The 26,594-nt window shown below is 45.0% G+C and overlaps 1 protein-coding gene across 2 annotated transcripts in view; it reads right to left on the reverse strand.

Annotated features, from left to right (window-relative positions):
• Positions 1-26,594, reverse strand: part of LOC106581239 (seizure protein 6 homolog) — a 209,775-nt gene that overhangs the window by 18,420 nt on the left and 164,761 nt on the right. For both annotated transcript variants that reach the window (XM_045703872.1, XM_045703871.1), the window contains exons 4-6: positions 25,313-25,505; positions 4,553-4,738; positions 2,682-2,850 (exon numbers count right to left, since the gene is read on the reverse strand). In XM_045703872.1, coding sequence (XP_045559828.1) covers positions 2,682-2,850; positions 4,553-4,738; positions 25,313-25,505 — 548 coding nt within the window. The remainder of the gene's footprint in view (positions 1-2,681; positions 2,851-4,552; positions 4,739-25,312; positions 25,506-26,594) is intronic.

The raw sequence follows: 26,594 nt of genomic DNA on the forward strand, positions 1-26,594 counted from the left end.
GTAGAGCAATAAGGTCAGAACACTGTAGCAGACCTGGGTCCAAATAGTATTTGCTTTCTTTTAAAGTTATGTACTTTATTGAGTTGGCTTGGTGCAATAGAACCGATGGAATAGCCCTCTAAGTGCACCTACTCATTCAAGTGTTTTTTACGTTGTAGAATAATAGTGAAGACATCAAAACTATGAAATAACACATATGGAATCATGTAGTAACCAAAAATATTTGGTTACTACATGATATATATTTTATATTTCAGATTCTTCAAAGTAGCCAACCTTTGCCTTGACAGCTTTGCACACTCTTAGCATTCTCTCAACCAACTTCACCTGGAATGCTTTTCCAACAGTTTTGAAGGAGTTCCCACATATGCTGAGCACTTGTTGACTGCTTTTCCTTCACTCTGGGGTTCAACTCATGCCAAACCATCTGAATTGGGTTGAGGTCAGGTCATCGGATGCAGCACTCCATCACTCTCCTTGGTCAAATAGCCCTTACACAGCCTAGAGGTGTGTTGGGTCATTGTCCTGTTGAAAAACAAATGATAGTCCCACTAAGCGCAAACCAGATGGGATGGCGTATCGCTGCAGAATGCTGTGGTAGCTATGCTGGGTAAGTGTGCATTGAAATTTAAATAAATCACAGACAGTGTCACCAGCAAAGCACTCCCACACCATCACACCTCCTCCATGCTTCTCGGTAGGAAAAACACATGCAGAGATCATCCGTTTACCTACTCTACGTCTCACAAAGACACGGCGGTTGGAACGAAAAACCGTAAATTTGGACTCATCAGACCAAAGGACAGATTTCCACCAGTCTAATGTCCATTGCTCGTGTTTCTTGGCCCAAGAAAGTCACTCCTTATTTTTGGTGTCCTTTTAGTAGTGGTTTCTTTGCAGAAATTTGACCATGATGGCCTAATTCACGCAATCTCCTCGGAACAGTTGATGTTGAGATGTGTCTATTACTTGAATTCTGTGAAGCATTTATTTGTGCTGCAATCTGAGGTGCAGTTAAGTCTAATTAACTTATCCTCTGCAACAGAGGTAACTCTGGGTCTTCCTTTCCTGTGGCGGTCCTCAAGAGAGCCAGTTTCATCATAGCGCTTGACATGACTGACCTTCATGTCTTAAAGTAATGATAGACTGTCGTTTCTCTTTGGTTATTTGAGCTGTTCTTGCCATATTATGGACTTGGTCTTTTACCAAATAGGGCTATCTTGTGTATACTACACCTGCCTCGTCACAACACAACTGATTGTCTCAAACGCATTAAGGAAAGAAATTCCACAAATAAAATTTTAACAAGGCACAACTGTTCATTGAAATGCATTCCAGGTGACTACCTCATGAAGCTGGTTGAGAGAATGCCAAGAGTGTGCAAAGCTGTCATCAAGGCAAAGGGTGGCTACTTTGAAGAATCTGAAATCTAAAATATATTTTGATTTGTTTAACAATTTTTTTGGTTACAACATGATTCCATGTGTGTTATTTCATAGTTTTGATGTTATCACTATTAGTCTACAATGTAGACTAATAGTAAAGAAAAACCATAGAATGGGTAGGTGTGTCCATACCTTTGACTGATACATTATATATATATCCAAAGCCAGCCCCACGCACCAGGCCTTTAGTGCGCCTGCCCAGTCCAGTAGGTCCTGTTCCGGCGACAGTGCCCCGTCTAGAGCTTCTGGCGACAGTGCCCCGTCTAGAGTTTCCGGCAACAGTGCCCCGTCTAGAGCTTCCAGTGACAGTTCCCAGACTAGAGCTTCCGGTGACGACCTACAGTCCGGAACTGACAGAGACGCCCGCCAGTCTGGCGCAGCTCGAGTCGCCCGCCAGTCCGGCGCAGCCCAAGTCGCCCGCCAGTCCAGAGCTCCCAGAGACGCACCTCAGCCCGAGGTCTCCAGCGACGCGCTACAGCCCTAAGCCTTCAGCGGGGGTGGACAGATTAGAGTGGGGATTAAGCCCAGAGCCACCTCCGTGGGGGGAGGTTTGGGAAGGGGGGGTGTAGCACAGGAACCGTCGGTGACGGTGGCCACCCTCCCTTTAGTTTGGGTTTATTGTTTTGGTAATTTTTTGTTTCAGGTGCATTCGGGGTCTGCACCTTTGGGGGGGGGGTTACTGTCACGTCCTGACCAGTAAGGAGTCATTTTGTTATTGTAGTTGGTCAGGATGTGGCAGGGGTATGTTTGTTTTGTGTGTTTCAAGGTTTTTGGTTTATGTTTTCTATTTCTATGTGGGTTTTCTAGTTTGTCTATTTCTGTGTTAGTTTTGGGAACGACCTCCAATTAGGAGCAGCTGGTTGTCTTTGCGTCTAATTGGAGGCCATATTTAAGTGGGTTTATTTTCTCTTGTGTTTGTGGGTGGTTGTTTCTTTGTAAAGCTGTGTAGCCTTACAGGACTGTCGTTCGTTTTCTTGTTTTGTTTAGTGTTCACGTTTAAAAATAAAGGTGTAAGTATGGACACTTACCATGCTGCGTATTGGTCCGATGATTTCTCCTCCTCAGAAGACGAAGCTTATGACAATTAGCCTATCCTTTGTTTGTTTTTAGTCCCATCCGCTGAAGGATGGGACACGCTTAATCAAAGCTCAAAATACTTGGAACAAAATTAATACTATTTGAACCCAGGTCTGACTGAACACTGTAGTGAATTGAACCCCATGACCAACACCCCACCTGTCATCGTCCTCTGCCAGGGCCACCTTCTCAAAGTGGACGTGCACTCGCTGTCCCTCTGGGGCCTCCAGAAGCCAATGGCACGTCAGGTTGTTGCTGTAGTTGCCAGGGAAACTGGGCGACACAATGCGGCCGACCGTGGCATTCCGGACAATGCCACCACAGGCAGCTGGGATGTCCATGAAATAGGAATGGGTGGAGGGAATGAAGATGAGATAGATGAGAGAAGAAAAATGGGATGAGAGCATTGAAGAAGGGTGGGATGGTAGGAGAGGAGAGGAGAAGGATGGATGGGAGGAGAGAAGAAAAGAAGGATGGGATGGGAGGAGAGGAGAGAAGAAGGATGGGATGGGAGGAGAGGACAGAAGAGAAGAAGGGTGGGATGGGAGGAGAGGAGAGGAGAAGGATGGATGGGAGGAGAGGAGAGAAGAGAAGAAGGATGGGATGGGAGGAGAGGAGAGAAGAAGGATGGGATGGGAGGAGAGGACAGAAGAGAAGAAGGGTGGGATGGAAGGAGAGGACAGAAGAGAAGAAGGATGGGAGGAGAGGAGAGAAGAGAAGAAGGATGGAATGGGAGGAGGAGGGAGAGAAGAAGGATGGGATGGGTGGAGAGGACAGAAGAGAAGAAGGGTGGGATGGGAGGAGAGGACAGAAGAGAAGAAGGATGGGATGGGAGGAGAGGAAAGGAGAAGGGTGGAATGGGAGGAGGAGGAAGAGAGACATATTTTAGTCTGGGAAAAACATTTGCTTAAATCTCAGTCAAACAGAATGTGTAACGACAGAGAATACTGTACCCTGGGAAACCATGACTAGAGATAAATCCGGAGAACACAATGAGTCGAGGTGGTGAGTAAGAGCAAGCTTTGAGCTTGTGTAAATAAATAAAAGAGAGAGTGGGTCTGGTATTGGTAACAGTGTACAACAGACGAGGTGAAGGTAAGCTAGGTAGACACAAGGCTTAATTAAAGCAGAGCAGCAGCCTTAACCTGCTCTGTGGCACTCTGCCCTGCCATCAGTAATCATACCCCCCCCCACACACACACACACACACTGTATAAATGGTAGGCGAGAGAATCCTTATACTCTCTCCACACATTTTCTAAACTATGCCTTGACGATGCCCAACGCAAGGAGGGAGCCTCCCTGCTCTCCATTCAATGTTAAAACAATGTAGAGACCCATTGTTCCAACCCAGGACTAAAACATTCACTCACGATTCATCACTGGTGCTCATCTGAGTAGCAAAATGAGATCCTGCATCTAAACTGTCTGCTTCTAAACGTTCCTCCACCAGGGATTGAACCCTGTCTGAATCTGTGCTTGTTATGCAAGACGAATACAAGCAGACTCAAGAGGTGAACTTCTTGGAAGAGAAAATATGACGCAGTCCTTGGTTCGGCTGAGAACAACAACAAAAACGTGTCTTGTTTGACTTAAAGCTTTACTTCCTAGGAGAGGCCTGACTGAATAGGGCTGGCTGTTTAACATTCACCACCCCAGTGCAACAGACACTGCAGCTCACAATGATTAAACCCCAATTAACTTTTGAGCAACACCAAGCTGAGTGTGTGTGAGATCATTCTAGTGGAGTCTAATTGCTCCAGCGAGGACAGCGTATTCCTGTGGTTACACGCCTCACTTGTTGCAGAGGGAAGAACTGTGTTGATGCCCTGGTAGGAATAGTTACAGGACAAATCACATGTGAATTCGTTTTTGAAATGCTATTTGATAAGGATTGAGAAGGGAAAAGTGTTTGTGTCTATTAATATGTTCAATAACTGTGGAGAAAGTATATGTGCATAGCAAGGTCTACTGGTCCCATTGTGGTATTTGGGGTGGGAGGTATGTAGCAAGCTGCACCCAGCCCTCACCGCGGCACTGCGGCTCCGTGCCGCTCCAGTAGGGGGTGCTGGCGTTGAGGCAGGTCAGTGTGTTGGTTCCCTGCAGCTGGTACCCAGTCAGACAGTAGAAGTAGGCCTCTCCCCCAGAGTGGAGGCTGCTCACAGACACATCCCCACAGGCCGGCCGCTGGGGAAAGGTACAGCTCAACACAAAGGCTGTGGGACAAGAGAGAGGGAGGGGGGAGAGGGTGGAGAAGAGACAGAGAGAGAGTGAGGGAGGGGAGGAGAAGAGAGAGAGAGACAGGGAGGGGGGAGAGGGTGGAGAAGAGACAGAGAGAGAGTGAGGGAGGGGAGGAGAAGAGAGAGAGAGACAGGGAGGGGGGAGAGGGAGGATGAGAGCGAGAATGAGAGTTGGACACAAACTGCGAGTAAACAGCATCCACGCTGACTCAAAATAAAAGTGTAACTACAGAAAACACTTTCTTGTTCATCATAAAGCCTTTTAGAGGGAGGGGAACCAAACCTAACGTGTATATATAGAGAGAGGTGTGAGAATGAACACTGACAGGTCATAGACCCTATCCTACCAGAGTACAGTACATGTCTATAAGACCTGTGTTATTCCAGAGCATAACCTTAGTGTCTCAGGATGATGGATTGGTCTGATCATATACCTAATGGAGGCCATAAAACAGGCCATCTGCCCTCCTCTCTGCCTCTCCATACAGGTACATTCATGACACACTACACACACATACAGTATTACTTCCTAATGCGTATCATGCTCAACAGAATGCATTGCTTGGCTGAATACCCACTGAGGGACCTAGATCAATCACGCTACTGTTTTTTTGTTTTTTTTCAATCTGTGAACATGTAATAGGGTTCTGTCCTGTCTGTATACCAAGAATAACCCACAAGTGGATCTTTAACAAAAAATGTTAGTGTTTTTCCTCTCATCCCCAGCTATTTACAGAGATATGTGTGGACTTCGTTCCAGGCTGTGTGTCTGACTGTAATTGTTGCAGCTTCATTGTTAGCCTGTTGGAAGGCAGTGCAGCACTCCACCATTGATTCTGTCTCAAGGAGACGTTGCCTCTCCTCAGTAGAGAAAATATTACAGCAGTGGAGGCTGGTCGGAGGAGCTAGAAGAGGACAGGCTCATGCCACCAGCTTTCACTGATGTACAGGGCTTAAATAGGGTGATAAATCATATCCATTGACCTGGCTCAGCCCTGTCAACCACACACACACACACTCAGGAAGATGTTTGCTTCGCTCTGGGATTCCTCAAGCACACATAGAGATAAGAGAACCAGCAGGCGTCTGACTGTGTTTCCTATTAGAGCAGTATTCAGACTAGTATTTATCTAGTCACCAGTGATGACTTCCGAAACCATCTTCTATCATCATTCACCCAGCTAGGTGTTATTAGCGTCAGTCTCAGCAGTAAATATCCAGGCTTACCGGTCTCTCATCTACTCCGTGAACTTCAGTTTTAAATACAAGATAAAAGTGTCATCACAGCAGCGTTATTATGGTCTTTTCTCAAAGACAAATAGCCTTGCAACTGTCTCTTTTTCCTGTCTCAAAGTACAATATTATATCATTTTCTTATTTTAGCCAAAGTGGCTTTTAACTTAACCAACTCTTATGTTGTTGTCCAACCCCAAATATTTCCTCCTAGAAATGAAAACCCTGTGGTGTTGTGGTGAGCTGGGTACAGGATTTCTCTAAGGAAATTTCTCTCTGTCTGACATGTTTCTGTGTCCAAGGGGGAGGTGTGTCACCCGACAACCAGGAGTGTTTTCACTAAGCAGAGAGATGTTGATATAGCTAGTGGTTTTAGCAGGTGACACTAATAAGCCAATAACAAGGTACATTTTTGTAATTTAGCAGACGCTCTTATCTAGAGCGAGTTACAGGAGCAATTAGGGTTAACTGCCTTGCTCAAGGGCACACTGACAGATGTTTTTCAGCTAGTCGGCTCTGGGATTAGAACCAACAACCTTTCGGTTTCTGGCCCAACACTCTTAACCGCTAGGCTACCTGCCATAGAGGAGATGACTCCTGTAACGGGGTACCCATAGAGGAGATGATGCCTGTAACAGTGTACAATAGAGGAGATGATGCCTGTAACAGTGTACAATAGAGGAGATGATGCCTGTAACAGGGTACCATAGAGGAGATGATGCCTGTAACAGGGTACCCATAGAGGAGATGATGCCTGTAACAGGGTACCATAGAGGAGATGATGCCTGTAACAGGGTACCCATAGAGGAGATGATGCCTGTAACAGTGTACCATAGAGGAGATGATCCCTGTAACAGGGTACCCATAGAGGAGATGATGCCTGTAACAGTGTACAATAGAGGAGATGATGCCTGTAACAGGGTACGATAGAGGAGATGATGCCTGTAACAGGGTACCCATAGAGGAGATGATGCCTGTAACAGGGTACGATAGAGGAGATGATGCCTGTAACAGGGTACCATAGAGGAGATGATGCCTGTAACAGGGTACCCATAGAGGAGATGATGCCTGTAACAGGGTACCCATAGAGGAGATGATGCCTGTAACAGGGTACCATAGAGGAGATGATGCCTGTAACAGGGTACCCATAGAGGAGATGATGCCTGTAACAGGGTACCCATAGAGGAGATGATGCCTGTAACGGGGTACCCATAGAGGAGATGATGCCTGTAACGGGGTACCCATAGAGGAGATGATGCCTGTAACAGGGTACCCATAGAGGAGATGATGCCTGTAACAGTGTACAATAGAGGAGATGATGCCTGTAACAGGGTACGATAGAGGAGATGATGCCTGTAACAGGGTACCCATAGAGGAGATGATGCCTGTAACAGGGTACCCATAGAGGAGATGATGCCTGTAACAGGGTACGATAGAGGAGATGATGCCTGTAACAGGGTACCATAGAGGAGATGATGCCTGTAACAGGGTACCATAGAGGAGATGATGCCTGTAACAGGGTACCATAGAGGAGATGATGCCTGTAACAGGGTACCATAGAGGAGATGATGCCTGTAACAGGGTACCGATAGAGGAGATGATGCCTGTAACAGGGTAGCATAGAGGAGATGATGCCTGTAACAGGGTACCCATAGAGGAGATGATGCCTGTAACAGGGTACCATAGAGGAGATGATGCCTGTAACAGGGTACCCATAGAGGAGATGATGCCTGTAACAGGGTAGCCATAGAGGAGATGATGCCTGTAACAGGGTACCCATAGAGGAGATGATGCCTGTAACAGGGTACCATAGAGGAGATGATGCCTGTAACAGGGTACCATAGAGGAGATGATGCCTGTAACAGGGTACCATAGAGGAGATGATGCCTGTAACAGGGTACCCATAGAGGAGATGATGCCTGTAACAGGGTACCATAGAGGAGATGATGCCTGTAACAGGGCACCCATAGAGGAGATGATGCCTGTAACAGGGTACCATAGAGGAGATGATGCCTGTAACAGGGTACCATAGAGGAGATGATGCCTGTAACAGGGTACCCATAGAGGAGATGATGCCTGTAACAGGGTACCCATAGAGGAGATGATGCCTGTAACAGGGTACCATAGAGGAGATGATGCCTGTAACAGGGTACCATAGAGGAGATGATGCCTGTAACAGGGTACCATAGAGGAGATGACTCCTGTAACAGGGTACCATAGAGGAGATGACTCCTGTAACAGGGTACCATAGAGGAGATGATGCCTGTAACAGGGTACCCATAGAGGAGATGATGCCTGTAACAGGGTACCATAGAGGAGATGATGCCTGTAACAGGGTACCATAGAGGAGATGATGCCTGTGACAGGGTACCCATAGAGGAGATGATGCCTGTAACAGGGTACCCATAGAGGAGATAATGCCTGTAACAGGGTACCCATAGAGGAGATGATGCCTGTAACAGGGTACCCATAGAGGAGATGATGCCTGTAACAGGGTACCATAGAGGAGATGATGCCTGTAACAGGGTACCCATAGAGGAGATGATGCCTGTAACAGGGTACCCATAGAGGAGATGATGCCTGTAACAGGGTACCCATAGAGGAGATGATGCCTGTAACAGGGTACCCATAGAGGAGATGATGCCTGTAACAGGGTACCATAGAGGAGATGATGCCTGTAACAGGGTACCCATAGAGGAGATGATGCCTGTAACAGGGTACCATAGAGGAGATGATGCCTGTAACAGGGTACCCATAGAGGAGATGATGCCTGTAACAGGGTACCATAGAGGAGATGACTCCTGTAACAGGGCACCCATAGAGGAGATGATGCCTGTAACAGGGTACCATAGAGGAGATGACTCCTGTAACGGGGTACCCATAGAGGAGATGATGCCTGTAACAGGGTACCATAGAGGAGATGATGCCTGTAACAGGGTACCATAGAGGAGATGATGCCTGTAACAGGGTACCCATAGAGGAGATGATGCCTGTAACAGGGTACCATAGAGGAGATGATGCCTGTAACAGGGTACCATAGAGGAGATGATGCCTGTAACAGGGTACCATAGAGGAGATGATGCCTGTAACAGGGTACCATAGAGGAGATGATGCCTGTAACAGGGTACCATAGAGGAGATGATGCCTGTAACAGGGTACCCATAGAGGAGATGATGCCTGTAACAGGGTACCATAGAGGAGATGATGCCTGTAACAGGGTACCATAGAGGAGATGATGCCTGTAACAGGGTACCATAGAGGAGATGATGCCTGTAACAGGGTACCATAGAGGAGATGATGCCTGTAACAGGGTACCATAGAGGAGATGATGCCTGTAACAGGGTACCATAGAGGAGATGATGCCTGTAACAGGGTACCATAGAGGAGATGATGCCTGTAACAGGGTACCATAGAGGAGATGATGCCTGTAACAGGGTACCATAGAGGAGATGATGACACATACTGTACAGTTCAGAACATTTGGTTTAAGTCACACTGCGTTTCACAGGAACTCCTCTGAGTCTAAAACTTGGGTCCAGGTCTATCGTCTTTGGCCTTACTGGCTGGGTCTTCCCCCACTTAAAAAGCAATGTCGATAAAAGGCCAGAAAGATTGGGCCATGCAGAGATAGAGAAGAGGCCTGCTGCTGACTGCTGTCTAATCTTTCTAGTGCATGCGATATGAAAGCTAAAAGCGCCCCTCGGAGTCAATGAGCCAATGAGCATGGCCCAGTCCCCTCTGCTATCCATTTTATTTATGGTTTATTGCAAGCTGCGGCGGGCGTATCAGCGCAGCGGGTTCTGGCTCAGGGGCGAAGGCATGGGGGTGTTGTTATAGCTTTATCACCCCGCCGTTTCTGTTTCAATTAGACTAATAAAGAGGGTGCACTGGAGGCTGGCCTAATGTGAGCTGATCCTCCAGGTACTAAATTACACTGGCAGCCAGCCTCCTCCTCTCCACTGTCTCCAAAGCCTTCTCCTCCTACTGTGTTATAGAGGCCATAAAATGAGATGGGTTCAGACTGGTAACGATGCCGTTGGAACAACTGGCTTGGGAGATTAGCTGGCGGCTAAGTAGCACTAGCAGATTCAATGGCCATTTTTATATTCTGAGAGGCCCTCAACTCCCCCCAGAGAGATATGATAGGGTGCACACCGGGCTGTAGAGCTCAGTCCACATTTAGGACACCACACAGGGACAGAGGAACCAAATATAGCCAAAAAAACGTCACCATGTTTTTCCAGAATTGTGACTTTACAGTGTTGTCTGTAAAACTTTGTCACTACGAGAGCTTTGGACTATAAGGTTCTATCTGTAAAAATATGCTTCTGACATAATTGGATTTAAAGTTCTGAACCCTCATTGGTTTGAATGGTGTCAGCAATTTTTATCTTGTATTCTTTTGAACTTAACAACATGAATTGGGGTATTTAGAGTACTATATACTACACCTTGAACAGAACAAGGATATGTCATTAACTCAATTTTGACAAAAAATGCAGATAGAACCTCATAGTCCCAGGCTCTCGGCTTGTACAAGCCAGAACAGCTCATAGGGCAGGCACCTAGCCTCCTGTTTCTGTAGCGTGAGGCAGCATGATGTACAAGTACCCCCGCTGGACAGGATGCTAGTCTATCACAGGGCCTTACCCCCAATCAACACTATCTCCTTAATGCTGAGTGCCAAAGTCAAGATGCATCAGGTCCCATTCTTTTACAGTCTTTGGTATGACTCAGCCAGGTTTTGAACTCACAACCTTCCAATCCCAGGGAATACACTCTAACTACAAGGCCAGTGAATTAGTAAACTAGTGACTAGGTAAAGACATTACCAACCTTCTCACAGCCTAGTTGTAATGATGTGTTAGCAGAATTCTCAGGCTAGTTTTTCCTCCTCAGGTACCTGCTCTGCCAGAACTTAAACATGTTCACAATCCGTGTTCACCCAACCAAACCAAACGCTGAAGATGCTGCTAAGCACCCAGTCTTATTACTGATTCCAAACACACTCTCATTTCGTAGCACAGAAGAAATGCAGAACAGGTGGTAGTTTGCCATTACAGAGGTTACCGCAGTCCCCTAGCCATTTCACTCTGCCTGCAATCAGAGAGAGGTCTGGGGCCTCATTTTTAAAACGGACTTATGATAAATTTTGATCTTAAGTCTGACTTACGCAGAAAACCACATATAAGTAGTTATTTATAAAACCTTACTTTGACGTGGAAATAATCTTATCTCTGCGCAAAGTCTAGACTTGACGTAAGTGATTTTCCTGCTAGTTATGTAGGGGTATTGCAGTTTGGGACGCATATGTATCCAAGCCTGTGGTGAACTTTGCATTAGCTTTATGAACAATTTGTTAGGAATGATAAATTGTAGGTGTGAGGAATTAATTACCAGACGCAAGGTGTTTTGAATTAAAAACAGGATGTGATGTCCTATAAATAGTGTGTCAAATTAGAAAAAAGTAACCATGGCTGTTGTTGCCTTATTGGAAGACATTGAAACCGAGCTTGTAGAAGAGAGAGACTTTTCAAAGACTTTCTTCAAATGACTTTTTTGCACATGATGATCCATTGTTTATAAATCACTATCGTCTCCCAATACATGTCCTGTTAGATTTGTGCTCGGATTTAGCCCCTAATCTGGAAAGGAAGACACGCTGTAATCATGCCATACCTGTATATGTCCAAGTACTGTCCACTCTGGGATTCCTCGCTACTGGGACATCCCAGAGGGAATGAGTGACAGGTCGGGTATATCACAGCCATCATTCAGCTGCATCCTGCCACAAGTTTGCTTTTCTCTTTTGGTCCATGGTTATTCCTGACTAAACCCTCATTTGTGCTAGCATTCTATAAGGGGAAATCGTTGATTGTAAGGCACGTTCAGGTGCCGTCAATTTTAAGTTAATTTGAGATTTATAGATCACAGCTGTATAAGTTACAAATGGGCCTCTTAGAACCTGCGTAAGCAAGGTTTTTTATGCTCAGTATCTTTTATGAATCCAACGTAAGCACACTGTCGGGAATGATCTTACGACTAAGTTCAAGTATAAATATTAGAACATTTTATAACGCTGAAGCGCTAACTCGCTAACAGAGACTAATGGTCTATTAAAACTCCTGTATTTTACATGACCTAATGGAAGATGCATCCTCCTCCACACCATCCATGGGCATTAATTATGAAACACAGAGGGGATTCATTTGCAGCCAGGCTCATCAGGCCTCATTGACAAAAACCATGTGTGACAGGGTCACTGTGGAGAGAAGACAGGGGCATATGGGAAATCTGTTCAGTGTTTAGATTGGATTAAACACTGCCTCACATTAACCCCACGGAGCAGCGAGAGCAAAGGAAGGATAAAATTACCTTTCAGACCTGTGACTGTGTGTCCGAAGACCCCTACGGGATATGCAAGATGTGGTGGTGTGGAAGGGGCGTCCTGCAGCCCATCATGGAAAGGAGAAAACACCTGCGAGAATGACATTTAATTTACCTGGCAAATGGCATGCATTTCTATGCCATATTCCCATTTTGGGAAATAGTGTACCATATTTATGTACACTTAAAATCATGTTAAAGAGCGGACAGAAGTTTTAGACACCAACAGAAATCATTTTTTTCTGATTTCATAGCTTCATACTCTTACGTCTAACAGGCTAACTACACCGCTCGTGTTGCAAAATAAATTTAGACATACATGTTATTCAATTATTGCACCCACACTGCACGCGTGCGCCAATGAGCGTCTGCGTTGCCAAGGGCTAAAATATAAGTCAGTTCTATTTCTGACGCAGATCGCGCTGCAAGTCCTGCCTCTCCCATCTCCTCATTGGTTTATAGAAGCAGGTACCCATGTGCCATCTCCTCATTGGTTATACCTACTTGGGTGACTGAAAGACAAACGAGGTCAGTGCTGGTAATGCATCTAATTTCTGAAAGTTGCCAATCGCAATATAAAGTCAAGAGAAGAAAAAGCCTGGAAGGAGGAGAGATGACTAGAAACGATTCGGTTGACCGTTTTATGTGTGCATTAATTGGTGGAGTAGAGAACCTTGTGCATTTCAGGCAAAATAACAACTCAATGTTTAATTCCCAGGACAAATTAGCTAGCAACAGTAAGCTAGCTAAATAAGACAAATTAACTAGCAAATGCAAGCTAGCTAGCTAAATTGCCATTAATGTTTAATGCTTTTTGACCTGTCCCCAAATTAATATAATTGGTTCAGAATTTGTTTTGATATTTTAACTTGCGTGTCGTGATCGCGTTTGATGTGGGGGGACAAAATACATTTATGCACGATGGCGCGCGATGACGTGCGCAGCTGGTTTGGGTTCCGTGTTACGTTGTAGCCTGGTTTGTCATTCAGACATGAAAACAAAGAAACAGAGACTTCATAGACACACAAGTCTACCTCTTTCCCATGGAAATACTACAGTAGCAACCCACACACCTCCTGTTCCCACTCAAACCTCAGGTGCCTAAAGCACAAAGGCAACAGAAAGCTCTTGCTTCATTAAATTTACAGCATGCTGTGATGCTCTCTCGGTAACGGGCGAATGGTGTAATAATATGAATCCATGAAATGTCTCACTACAGCAGAGCACCATGAAGTTGCTATAGGAGCTAACTGCCAGCAAATATAATAACTTCATTAAAAGTGAATAGACTATTGGTTGCCATTGCAGTTAAAAACCCATGGTCCTCAGTTTTTATATGGCTTTGCTAATGCTAATGAGATTGTGATGTGGGGTCTATAAAGAAAAGGTCTGAAGAGAGAGAGGGAAAGGCCCAAGTACAGCAAAACTTCAGGAGGTTCACTTGGAATGACTGAAATACAGACTGACTGGACACATGGATGGTGTGGTTCTGTGAAATTTTGGGGTTTGATTGAACCCACGCTCACTGGGCATCTACCAAAGTCTTACACAGAAAAAGTAACCAAATTAGCCCTAAATTTGTCTTATTTTAAGATTAGCTGGATGATTAGCCGCAGGTTTGGGTTATTCTGAGGTGGCCTGGATGGTTCACTATCACTAATAGACTTAAAACATCCCATCATCACAGACTAATCTGTGGGGACAGAATCATTAGGATGCAAACACATGAAAGGCAGTAGAGGAGAATCGGTCATGCTACCTCTCTGAGTGGGGTGGTGATTATGCTAGGCATAATAATGCGTGGCTGACATGTTAATGTCTTCACTTCTGCTCTGCTGTGGAAATCTGTAGACCAGAATCAGGATGCACATGGCCTGTTAATCAACCCTGATAGGGAACTGCAATGACACACATTCCCATTAACTTTTCTCTGTGACTCTTTTGCTTATTTTTGTTATATTTTATAGGTACCTTACACATTAGAGCTATAGAGTCAGCAGTTTGATGGTACTTTTTTTACCTTACAAAACAAAACAAAATTACTTTAATAATCCTAACGGTAGTTCATTCATAATTACACTGCTGTTTATTCACAGACAAGCCCAGTTTATTGCTGTTAAGCAGGGTTTGGTTCTTATCAGTCCTTGCCTTGTTTATGCTTGACCGGCTGTTTAGAATACTTAATTCTGTTTGCTGCCATTGCATTCCATGCTATTTCCCTTCTTATCAAATACTAATGTGTTGGTAACTGAATTTAGTAAGAATCTATTCTGTTCTGCAATTAAGTTAAAATGAAATCCTCTAGCTGTAATTACTTCTCAACAATAGTTGAATAATGAGATGGATCACTGTTAACTGGGCGAGGACAAAGTGAATTTTAAGAAGATCATTATATCAGTGGAAGTTTGAAATCAATTTGCCACCACTTTAATGGTTTTCATTAAAAAAGGATTAAGTGAAACATGGGGTTCTTTCTACAAGAGAATGATTATCAACCAGACTGGTAGGTTACCAGACAGTGGAAAAGTAGAGAGAAAGAGAGGGAGAGAGAGGGAGAGGGAGAGGAGGAGGCTGACTAGACAAAAGTACAAAGATCAGAAGAGGAGGAGGATGAGGAGTAGTGTTGAGGGTCAGTGGGTCTTAATCTTGCGTCGTTCAGTGGCAGCATTTCTGACGTTTGTCTGACAGGGTGTCGGAGGACGCTTGTCTAACGTACTGCATGCCTGGTGGCTGTGATGTGAAGTGTGTCTGAAGACGGCCACAAGGGACGAAGGAGTTTGACAGAGATACACTCCAATTCAATCCCACTGCTCTCTCTGTCACCACTCACACATCAGCCACATCAGCCACATCTCTGCTACTGACTCATGTCAATCTAAAATGCTCTCCTGTTCATACAATACTTTACAGTTCTAATCATATACACTACAATGAATTCCCTACTCCACCACAAGTAATCATCAATACAATCATTATGGTTCTGCATCGACACTGCTATTCAGGGTTCAATAGCAATGGAGTCTGGACCTGAAGGCCTTGTACTTATTGAAAAGGGTCCATTTTTAACCTTTAATCTTCTAGAGAGGTTCTCAACTGGTTTTGTCTCAGGACCCACATTTTCTATGGAAGATTGCTGTGAGCATCTTGTCAATTGTTGGAAGCTTCACGGTTTGTTCTGAATTACAGTGATTTCTTTTACATTGATCTGTTAGCAGAGATAGTTGGTTCAAACTAATTACAATATTTATGAAAACTGTGTCGTCTAATCTTACATGCCCTTAGAGGGCGTGCCAAAACTATAACCACTGTATCGCTGAAATTGGGCAGAAATTTCTAAGCTGAGTTAAGTCACTATTGACCAATTTGGCAAGCACTCCGCCCTTCTCCATATTTCATCTGTGGAATCATTTAGATGTATTTGTTGAAAGGAGAGGCAGCAGAGACCTAATGCCAGGCAGGCAGACTAACAGCAGCATTTGGCAAGAGACTAAGAAACATGGGAGAATGTGATGTAGGGGAGAGTGAAGGGTGATACAAATATTGTTTTCCACATTAAATCGCACAAGCTATACTGGTAATACTGATCTGATCTGTCTGGGCTACAGTCACATTCATTTTCAATCAGAAAATGAGATCTGTGTTATTTAATGCGAAATCCATACACTGTACAGAGCATTCAGAAAGTATTTGTTCCACTGGATATCATAAGGTGAATCCACCAATTTGTAAGTCACTCTGGATAAGAGCGTCTGCTAAATGACTTAAATGTAAATGTAAATGTATTTAGACCCCTTCCCATTTTCCACATTTTCTTACGGCCTAATTCTAAAATTGATGAAATATTTTTTTTCCTCATCAACTTACACACAATACCCCATAATGACCAAGTGAAAACAGGTTTAGACATTTTAGAAAATGTATTAAAAATAAAAAACAGAAATACGTTATTTACATAAGTATTCAGACCCTTTGCTATAAGACTCAAATTGCACTCCGGTGCATCCTGTTTCCATTGATCATCCTTGATGTTTCTACAACTTGATTTAAGTCCACCTGTGGCAATTGATTAGACATGATTTGGAAAGCACACACCTGTTTATATAAGGTCCCACAGTTGAGAGTGCAAGTCAGAGCAAAAAAACAAACCATGAGGTTGAAGGAATTGTCCGTAGAGCTCCGAGACAGGATTGTATTGAGGCAAAGATCTGGGGAAGGGTACCAAAAAAGCATTGAAGGTCCCCAAGAACACAGTGGCCTCCATCATTCTTAAATGGAAGAAGTTTGGAACCACCAAGATTCTTCCTAGAGCTGGCTGCCCGAACAAACTGAGCTATCGGGGGAGAAGGGCCTTGGTTGGGGAGGTGATCAAGAAACTGATCGGTCACTCGGACAGAGCTCCAAAGCTTCTCTGTGGAGATGGGAGAGCCTTTCAAAAGGACAACCATCTCTGCAGCACTCCACCAGAGTGGCCAGACGAAGCCACTCCGCAGTAAAAGACACACGACAGCCCGCTTGGAGCTTGCCAAAAGGCATCTAAAGGACTCTCTGGTCTGATGAAACCAAGATTGAACTCTTTTGCCTGGATGTCAAGCGTCACGTCTGGAGGAAACCTGGCACCATCCCTAGGGTGAAGCATGGTGTTGGCAGATTCATGCTGTGGGGATGTTTTTCAGTGGTAGGGACTGGGAGACTAGTCAGGATCGAGGGAAAGATCGAGGGAAAGACGGAGCAAAGTACAGAGAGATCTTTAATGAAAACCTGCTCCAGAGCGCTCAGTACCTCAGACTGGGGCGAAGGTTCACCTTCCAACAAGACAACAACCCTAAGCACACAGCCAAGACGACACAGGAGTGGCTTTAGGACAAGTCTCTGAATGTCCTTGAGTGGCCTAGCCAGAGCCCGGACTTGAACCCAATCGAACATCTCTGGAGAGACCTGAAAATAGCTGTGCAGCGACGCTCCACTTCCAACCTGACAGAGCTTGAGAGCATCTGCAAAGAAGAATGGGAGAAACTCCCCTAATACAGGTGTGCCAAGCTTGTAGCGTCATACCCAAGATGACTTGAGGCTGTAATGACTGCCAAAGGTGCTTCAACAAAGTACTGAGTAAAAGTGATATTTCAGTTTTTATTTTTAATACATTTTCAAACAATTCTAAAAACCTTTTTTTTCTTTGTCATTATGGGATATTGTGTGTAGATTGATGAGGGAAAAAAAGTCAAGGGGTCTGAATATTTCCCGAATGCACTGCATATGTAGTATGTGTGTGGATGGTTCTTGGGTTGGCACTGATCTGACCCAGTCTCTGCACCATCAGAGGCACTGTCTCAGTGGGGAAGCGATGGAGGGGCTGATAAACAAGTGTGTGAGAGACAGAGAGCGATATGGAGCTGGAGTGGTACACAAGGGGGCAGCCTGTGGAGCTCTGAGATAAGGGGACGACACAGACAGATGTGGCTGTCAGTAGTGAGACGTCACCAAGGGTGAGGAGAGCCTGGGGAAGGACATGTTTCTGTCGCCTGCCCTCTAATCTAACTTGTGTATACACGCACGGCACTGGTGTCTAACTTCTACTAACTACCTGGCAATACACTTGATGATAATAATGATGATGCCCCAATGCTCTCAGATAATGGTTATAAAGAAAATGAGACAAGGAAAGGAAACAAGTGTTTTGGTAAGTTTCGTGTTGAGCATCACATATTCTCGCAAGTCTGTGAAAGGTTGTTACTAAACAGCTGCCAAGGGGAAGTGTTGAAACAAGGTCTTGATCACGATCACTGATGAACTTTATCCAAAATCTGTGTGGAGATTGTTTTCCTCCATTTGATTATTGTTTTGCTCTTTTTTCATTGATTGTCCCAGAGCAGCTGGTAAATAAAGATTCTCTCCACTGATAGATAATGGTGATAATACCATATCATTACCTGCTGCTTGAAATCTATCTGCATGCAATTACTGCTCTTATGACTGCTGGCCAAATGGGAGATGGCAGCTGAAGCTTTGATAACCATCAGTGTGTTTCCATGCCAATAGAGCTACAGTACACTGTGCCAGAAATAGACTCTCAGAACTGGCCTTCTACACTAGATGACTAACATACAGTTCTAATGGTGTGTGATGAAGTAGAGCAAACTACAGTACCAGTCAAAAGTTTGGACACACCTACTCATTCAAGGGTTTTTCTTTATTTTTTATATTTTCTACATTGTAGAATAATAATGAAGACATCAAAAATATGAAATAACACATATGGAATCATGTAGTAACCAAACAATTGTTAAAGAAATCCAAATATATTTTCATAACTTTAAGACATGGTCAGTCAATCAGAAACATTTCAAGAACTTTGAAAGTGCAGTTGCAAAAGTGCAGTCACAAAAACCATCAAGCACTATGATGAAGCTGGCTCTCATGAGGACTGCCACAGGAAAGGAAGACCCAGAGTTACCTTTTACTGCAAAGGATAAGTTCATTAGAGTTACCAGCCTCAGAAATTGCAGCCCAAATAAATGTTTCACAGAGTTCAAGTAACAGACTCATCTCAACATCAAGTGTTCAGAGGAAACTGCGTGAATCAGGCCTTCATGGTCGAATTGCTGCAAAGACACCACTACTAAAGGACACCAATAATAAAAAGAGACTTGCTTGAGACAAGAAATATGAGAAATGGACATTAGACCGGTGAAAATCTGTCCTTTGGTCTGATGAGTCCAAATTTGAGATTTTTGGTTCCAACCACTGTGTCTTTGTGAGACGCAGAGTAGGTGAACAGATGATCTCTGCATATGTGGTTCCCAATGTGAAACATGAAGGAGGAGGAAAAGCTCCAAAAAGTTTTGGGACACTGTAAAGTCCATGGAGAATAAGAGCACCTCCTCCCAGCTGCCCACTGCACAGAGGCTAGGAAACACTGTCACCACTGATAAATCCACGATAATCGAGAATTTCAATAAGCATTTCTCTTCGGCTAGCCATGCTTTCCTCCTGGCTACCCCAACCCAAGCCAACAGCTCCGCACCCCCCGCAGCTACTTGCCCAAGCCTCCCCAGCTTCTCCTTCACCCAAATCCAAATAACAGATGTTCTTAAAGAGCTGCAAGACCTGGACCCGTACAAATCAGCTGGGCTAGACAATCTGGACCCTCTCTTTCTAAAATTATCCACCGCCATTGTTGCAACCCCTATTACCAGTCTGTTCAACCTCTCTTTCGTATCATCTGAGATCCCTAAAGATTGGAAAGCTGCCGCAGTCATCCCCCACTTCAAAGCGGGTGACACTCTAGACCCAAACTGTTACAGACCTATATCCAACCTGCCCTGCCTTTCTAAAGCCTTCGAAAGCCAAGTTAATAAACAGATCACTGACCATTTTGAATCCCACTGTACCTTCTCCGCTGTGCAATCCGGTTTCTGAGCTGGTAACGGGTGCACCTCAGCCACGCTAAACGATATCAAGGTACTAAACGATATCATAACCGCCATGGACAAAAGACAGTACTGTGCAGCCGTCTTCATCGACCTGGCAAAGGCTTTTGACTCTGTCAATCACCGTATTCTTATCAGCAGACTCAACAGCCTTGGTTTCTCAAATGACTGCCTCGCCTGGTTCACCAACTACTTCTCAGATAGAGTTCAGTGTGTCAAATCAGAGGGCCTGTTGTCCGGACCTCTGGCAGTCTCTATGGGGGTACCACAGGGTTTAATTCTCGGGCCTACTCATTTCTCTGTATATCAACGATGTTGCTCTTGCTGCGGGTGATTCCCTTATCAACCTTTATGCAGACGACACCATTCTGTATACATCTGGCCCTTCTTTGGACACTGTGTTAACAAACCTCCAAACGACCTTCAATGCCATACAACACTCCTTCCGTGGCCTCCAATTGCTCTTAAACGCTAGTAAAACTAAATTCATGTTTTTCAACCGATCGCTGCCCGCACCCGCCCGCCCGACTTGCATCACTACTCTGGACGGTTATGACTTAGAATATGTGGACAACTTCAAATACCTAGGTGTCTGGTTAGACTGTAAACTCTCCTTTCAGACTCATATTAAACATCTCCAATACAAAATTAAATCTAGAATCAGCTTCCTAATTCGCAACAAAGCATCCTTCACTCACGCCGCCAAACATATCCTCGTAAAACTGACTATCCTACCGATCCTCGACTTCGGCGATGTCATTTACAAAATAGCCTCCAACACTCTACTCAGCAAACTGGATGCAGTCTATCACAGTGCTATCTGTTTTGTCACCAAAGCCCCATATACCACCCACCACTGCAACCTGTATGCTCTCGTCAGCTGGCCCTCGCTACATATTCATCGACAGACCCACTGGCTCCAGGTCATCTATAAGTCTTTGCTAGGTAAAGCTCCACCTTATCTCAGCTCACTTGTCACGATAACAACACCCACCCGTAGCACGCGCTCCAGCAGGTATATCTCACTGGTCATCCCCAAAGCCAACACCTCCTTTGGCCACCTTTCCAGTTCTTGGCTGCCAATGACTGGAACGAATTGCAAAAATCGCTGAAGTTGGAGACTTATATCCCCCTCACTAACTTTAAACATCAGCTATCTGAGCAGCTAACCGATCGCTGCAGCTGTACACAGCCCATCTGTAAATAGCCCATCCAATCTACCTACCTCATCCCCATATTGTTTTATTTACTTTTTTGCTCTTTTGCACACCAGTATTTCTACTTGCACATCATCATCTGCACATCTATCACTGCAGTGTTAATTTGCTAAATTGTAATTACTTCGGTACAATAGCCTATTTATTGCCTTACCTCCTCACGCCATTTGCACACACTGTAAATATACTTATTTTCCTATTGTGTTATTGACTGTACGTTTGTTTATTCCATGTGTAACTCTGTGTTGTTGTTTGTGTCGCAAAGCTTTGCTTTATCTTGGCCAGGTCGCAGTTGTAAATGAGAACTTGTTCTCAACTGGCCTACCTGGTTAAATAAAGGTGAAATAAAATAAAATAAAAAATAAAAAAGCAGCCAATAAGTGCTCAGCATATGTGGAAACTCCTTCAAGATGGTTTGAAAAGCATTCCTGGTGAAGCTGGTTGAGAGAATGCCAAGAGTGTGCAAAGCTGTTATCAAGGCAAAGGGTGGCTACCTTGAAGAATCTCAGATATAACATATATTTTGATTTGTTTAACACTTTTTTGGTTACTACATGATTCCATATGTGTTATTTCATAGTTTTGATGTCTTCACTATTATTCTACAATGTAGAAAATAATAAAAAGAAAGAAATAACCTTGACTGAGTCGGTGTGTCCAAACTTTTGACTGGTTCTGTACATGAAGAGAAATACACACCACCACTGATTGTATATACCTGACACGAGAAAGAAAGAGAGGGAGAGAGGTATTTAAGGTACAAATAGATAAGACAAGGCAGGAGAGCAAGCATTACAATTCTCCTAGGGTTATCGATTTAAATGTAAAATACCAATACAGAACTCATTTATATATGTTTGCTTCATAAATACTGAGCAAATGTTTATATCACCCGCAATGATCAACACAATTTGCTCTTTAGTTCCCTCAGATTCACTGTTTGATCAATCTGCCCCAGGAATAATCTATGAAGACAGTGTTGATTTCATTACCGGCCACCTCAGCCAGAGGAGATGACTATGCAGGATTTAATGACAGATACTTTCCGATTGACCGGCATCCATCTTTAAAACACATCAGTCTCCTGCTCACTGCTTGTCTGATCACATTCTCCACACCTCATTACGGGACAAGGTGATCTTGCAGAGCAAAAAGATTGTAATATCAGAGCAATCATCTCAATACATGTAAAACTGTCATGGGGTATAAATGAAAATGTTACCGCTCTCCATCTCCAGCTTACGTCACCTGGTAGACAATCAGACTCTTAGCTTACTTTGAGATAACATTTTATTAACATAGACATCAATGTTTTGGTGTTAAAATATCAAATTACAGATCTTTCTGAACACATTAAAAGAGCAGAAGATACCAGATAGATTATTTTTGCATCCTTGGACCAGAAATGTATGGAAGCCAAAAGGGAACATTGTTGTAAGTGCTTAAAAGCATGATGATGTCCTCAAAGTGACTCCAAAGTAATTAGAAGAGCAATGCTTCGCAAACAGAGCTTGTATAGGTTGCCTATGGGTAGCCTACACCAAAATAAAAAACCTGCAATGGCCAAAGTATGTGGGAAAACATTAAAATGTGTATTTTGAGCAAACAATTCCTCTAACCAAGCACTGTCTTGGTGTAGTAGGATAACTCTTGTTCTGCCACAGGTATGCAGAAAGATGGCTGACTAGTTGATTGATGGATTCATAACTTACATTTAATGGGATCTCAATTTGTTTCCAGGCAGTGTTTCATTGAGATTTAATGCACTTGTGATTAAGGTCACCAAATTATATGCAAATTATTCAGCATGCCCCCAGAACCATATTTCTTTTTATTAACAGTTATTAACATTGCTAGAGAGACGAAGGGAGGGAGTGAGAGAGAGAAAGAGAGAGAGAGATAGAGACAGAGAAAAAATAAAAGGAAGAGAGATTCCGTCTATGAACATGCCAGATTTGGTCAAACTACTGTCCCTTAGGTTTTTTATTTCCACTGTCGCTGTCCACAACAGAATGCACCATACTGTACGTCAGAGACAGGGGGAAATATAATCAAAGTTAAAGGCCACCATCATTGCCAGCACAGATCAGCATGACGCGCTGCTCAGAGGATATCAAACAGGTGGAGCGGAGGAGGGGGGGACCACTGTGTGAGGTAATTGGAAGTTTTGTAAAGAAGCAGAAAGTTATTATCAGTGGTGCTGTTCCGTGCCCTGCCATATGATTGCCATGTTATTTAATAGAGCAGCAGAAGCCTGCCACAGAAAGCCCTGAAGGTCCCCCTCACTGGGTGGTGAACACCACCCACACACCTCACAAAGGAGAGAGAGAGGGAGAGAGTGTGAGAGAGGGGGGGGGCATAGCATGATTCAGAGAGGGATGGGTAAGTGGGAAATGCAATTCTTATTCAACCTGTAATCTAGGCATTGTTCAGAATGGCACTACCCCATTTACAAACCTGCCACAGTTCATTAGCTCACAAAAACGAAAGAATCTGGGAAAAAATATTTGTAGCTTTTCTATTTTACCACCATGTCTAAGCAACACGGCTCCTAACTGAATGCAGTCTCCTTCTGCAATCTCTGGTAAATGACAATTAGAAGAGCATCATCACAGCAATTTCCCCACCTGATTATGCTGCCAATTGACAGCTGTTGTCATTTTGTGGCTAACATGAGCACATTATGTTGACAAGGGATAATGGGAGGGTGAGCACCAGTATACTGGAGGAGGCTAATGGAGGAGGCTAATGGAGGAGGCTAATGGAGGAGGGGAGGGGAGGGGAGGGGAGGGGAGGGGAGGGGAGAGGAGAGGAGAGGAGAGGAGAGGAGAGGAGAGGAGAGGAGAGGAGAGGAGAGGAGAGGAGAGGGAAGGGAAGGGAAGGGAAGGGAAGGGAAGGGAAGGGAAGGGGAGAATTCAACCTCTCAGGCCCTGTCTATATTATCACTTCATATGGGTTGCAACTCACATTCTGAAACTTGGTTAGTTGTTGTGCAGTATTTGATTAGGTCGATGTGCTGTGTTGTTTGGTTGGTGGCTGTGCTAGTGCTGTGGTGTTTGGTTGGGGACTGTGTTAGTGCTGTGGTGCTTGGTTGGGGACTGTGCTAGTGCTGTGGTGTATGGTTGGTGGCTGTGCTAGTGCTGTGGTGTTTGGTTGGGGACTGTGTTAGTACTGTGGTGTTTGGTTGGTGGCTGTGCTAGTGCTGTGGTGCTTGGTTGGGGACTGTGCTAGTGCTGTGGTGTTTGGTTGGTGGCTGTGCTAGTGCTGTGGTGCTTGGTTGGGGACTGTGCTAGTGCTGTGGTGTATGGTTGGTGGCTGTGCTAGTGCTGTGGTGTTTGGTTGGGGACTGTGTTAGTACTGTGGTGTTTGGTTGGTGGCTGTGCTAGTGCTGTGGTGCTTGGTTGGGGACTGTGCTAGTGCTGTGGTGTTTGGTTGGTGGCTGTGCTAGTGCTGTGGTGTTTGGTTGGGGACTGTGTTAGTGCTGTGGTGTTTGGTTGGTGGCTGTGTTAGTGCTGTGGTGTTTGGTTGGTGGCTGTGTTAGTGCTGTGGTGCTTGGTTGGTGGCTGTGTTAGTGCTGTGGTGTTTGGTTGGTGGCTGTGTTAGTGCTGTGGTGCTTGGTTGGTGGCTGTGTTAGTGCTGTGGTGTTTGGTTGGTGGCTGTGCTAGTGCTGTGGTGTTTGGTTGGTGGCCGTGTTAGTGCTGTGGTGCTTGGTTGGTGGCTGTGTTAGTGCTGTGGTGTTTGGTTGGTGGCTGTGTTAGTGATGTGGTGCTTGGTTGGTGGCTGTGTTAGTGCTGTGGTGCTTGGTTGGTGGCTGTGTTAGTGCTGTGGTGCTTGGTTGGTGGCTGTGTTAGTGCTGTGGTGTTTGGTTGGTGGCTGTGCTAGTGCTGTGGTGCTTGGTTGGTGGCTGTGTTAGTGCTGTGGTGTTTGGTTGGTGGCTGTGCTAGTGCTGTGGTGCTTGGTTGGTGGCTGTGTTAGTGCTGTGGTGTTTGGTTGGTGGCTGTGTTAGTGCTGTGGTGCTTGGTTGGGGACTGTGCTAGTGCTGTGGTGTTTGGTTGGTGGCTGTGTTAGTGCTGTGGTGCTTGGTTGGTGGCTGTGTTAGTGCTGTGGTGTTTGGTTGGTGGCTGAGCTAGTGCTGTGGTGCTTGGTTGGTGGCTGAGCTAGTGCTGTGGTGCTTGGTTGGTGGCTGTGTTAGTGCTGTGGTGCTTGGTTGGTGGCTGTGTTAGTGCTGTGGTGTTTGGTTGGTGGCTGTGCTAGGGCTGTGGTGTTTGGTTGCCCTCGGGTCTTACCTTGGTATCTGAGCAGGAAGGACCCAGGCTGGGTCTCTCTCTGGCTGTGGAATTGGATGGTGATGTGGTTGCTCCAGCTGCGTACTACCAGGCCCTTCAACAGTATAGACTCGTTGGCCAGAACAGAGGGCTCACCGCCCCCCAGGTCCTCAAACGTCACCCGCTCCCCCTCCCACAGGCTCACGTTCATCACCTGCATGGACAAACACACACAGAGGAGACCAGTTCAGTAAAGAACACACATCAATACATACAGGTACATAGACTTGTAAACAGGGTGACAGAGAAATGTGGTGAGATGAAGCCGCCTGCCTCCTTCACTGAGCTCCTTCACTGGCACCTAAGAGATATGCCTCCATGTCACTCTGCAGAGTTTATTCTCATATAAAACCCAGAGATATGCCTCAATGTCACTTCACTGAGCTTACTCTCATATAAAAACACTTAAGAGATATGCCTCCATGTCACTCCACTGAGCTTACTCTCATATAAAAACACTTAAGAGATATGCCTCCATGTCACTCCACTGAGCTTACTCTCATATAAAAACACTTAAGAGATATGCCTCCATGTCACTCCATATGAAATCATATCAACTACAGTACCTCCCCCCAGGAAGAGAAAAAAAACATTATTTCAGACAGTCCACCTCAGAGAAAGTGTGGATGGAAACATATTAAATTACAGATAATGAACATGTAGGTCAGAATCCATCAGCTGGAATACAGTGTATGATTGGAGAACATGTGGACAGAGAAGATGGTTCCAGGCCTGACCTGTGAAAGCTCTGTACCACAGGGGCAATAGACATGTCAGATAGAAGGATGAGAAAAATGAAAAACAGAAGAACAGAAAACACCAAACTGCCCTGTTGTGAATGAGAGAGCACATAAAAAGAGAAAGGGTTAGAGATGAGAGGTGCACTGTGTGGATGCAAGGGGCACTGTGTGGATGCAAGGGGCACTGTGTGGATGCAAGGGGCACTGTGTGGATGCAAGGGGCACTGTGTGGATGCAAGGGGCACTGTGTGGATGCAAGGGGCACTGTGTGGATGCAAGGGGCACTGTGGGGGTGCAAGGGGCACTGTGTGGATGCAAGGGGCACTGTGTGGATGCAAGGGGCACTGTGTGGATGCAAGGGGCACTGTGGGGGTGCAAGGGGCACTGTGTGGATGCAAGGGGCACTGTGTGGATGCAAGGGGCACCGTGTGGATGCAAGGGGCACTGTGTGGATGCAAGGGGCACTGTGGGGGTGCAAGGGGCACTGTGTGGATGCAAGGGGC

The sequence above is a fragment of the Salmo salar genome, chromosome ssa20 (genome assembly GCF_905237065.1).
Source record: "Salmo salar chromosome ssa20, Ssal_v3.1, whole genome shotgun sequence".
Lineage (NCBI taxonomy): Eukaryota > Metazoa > Chordata > Actinopteri > Salmoniformes > Salmonidae > Salmo > Salmo salar.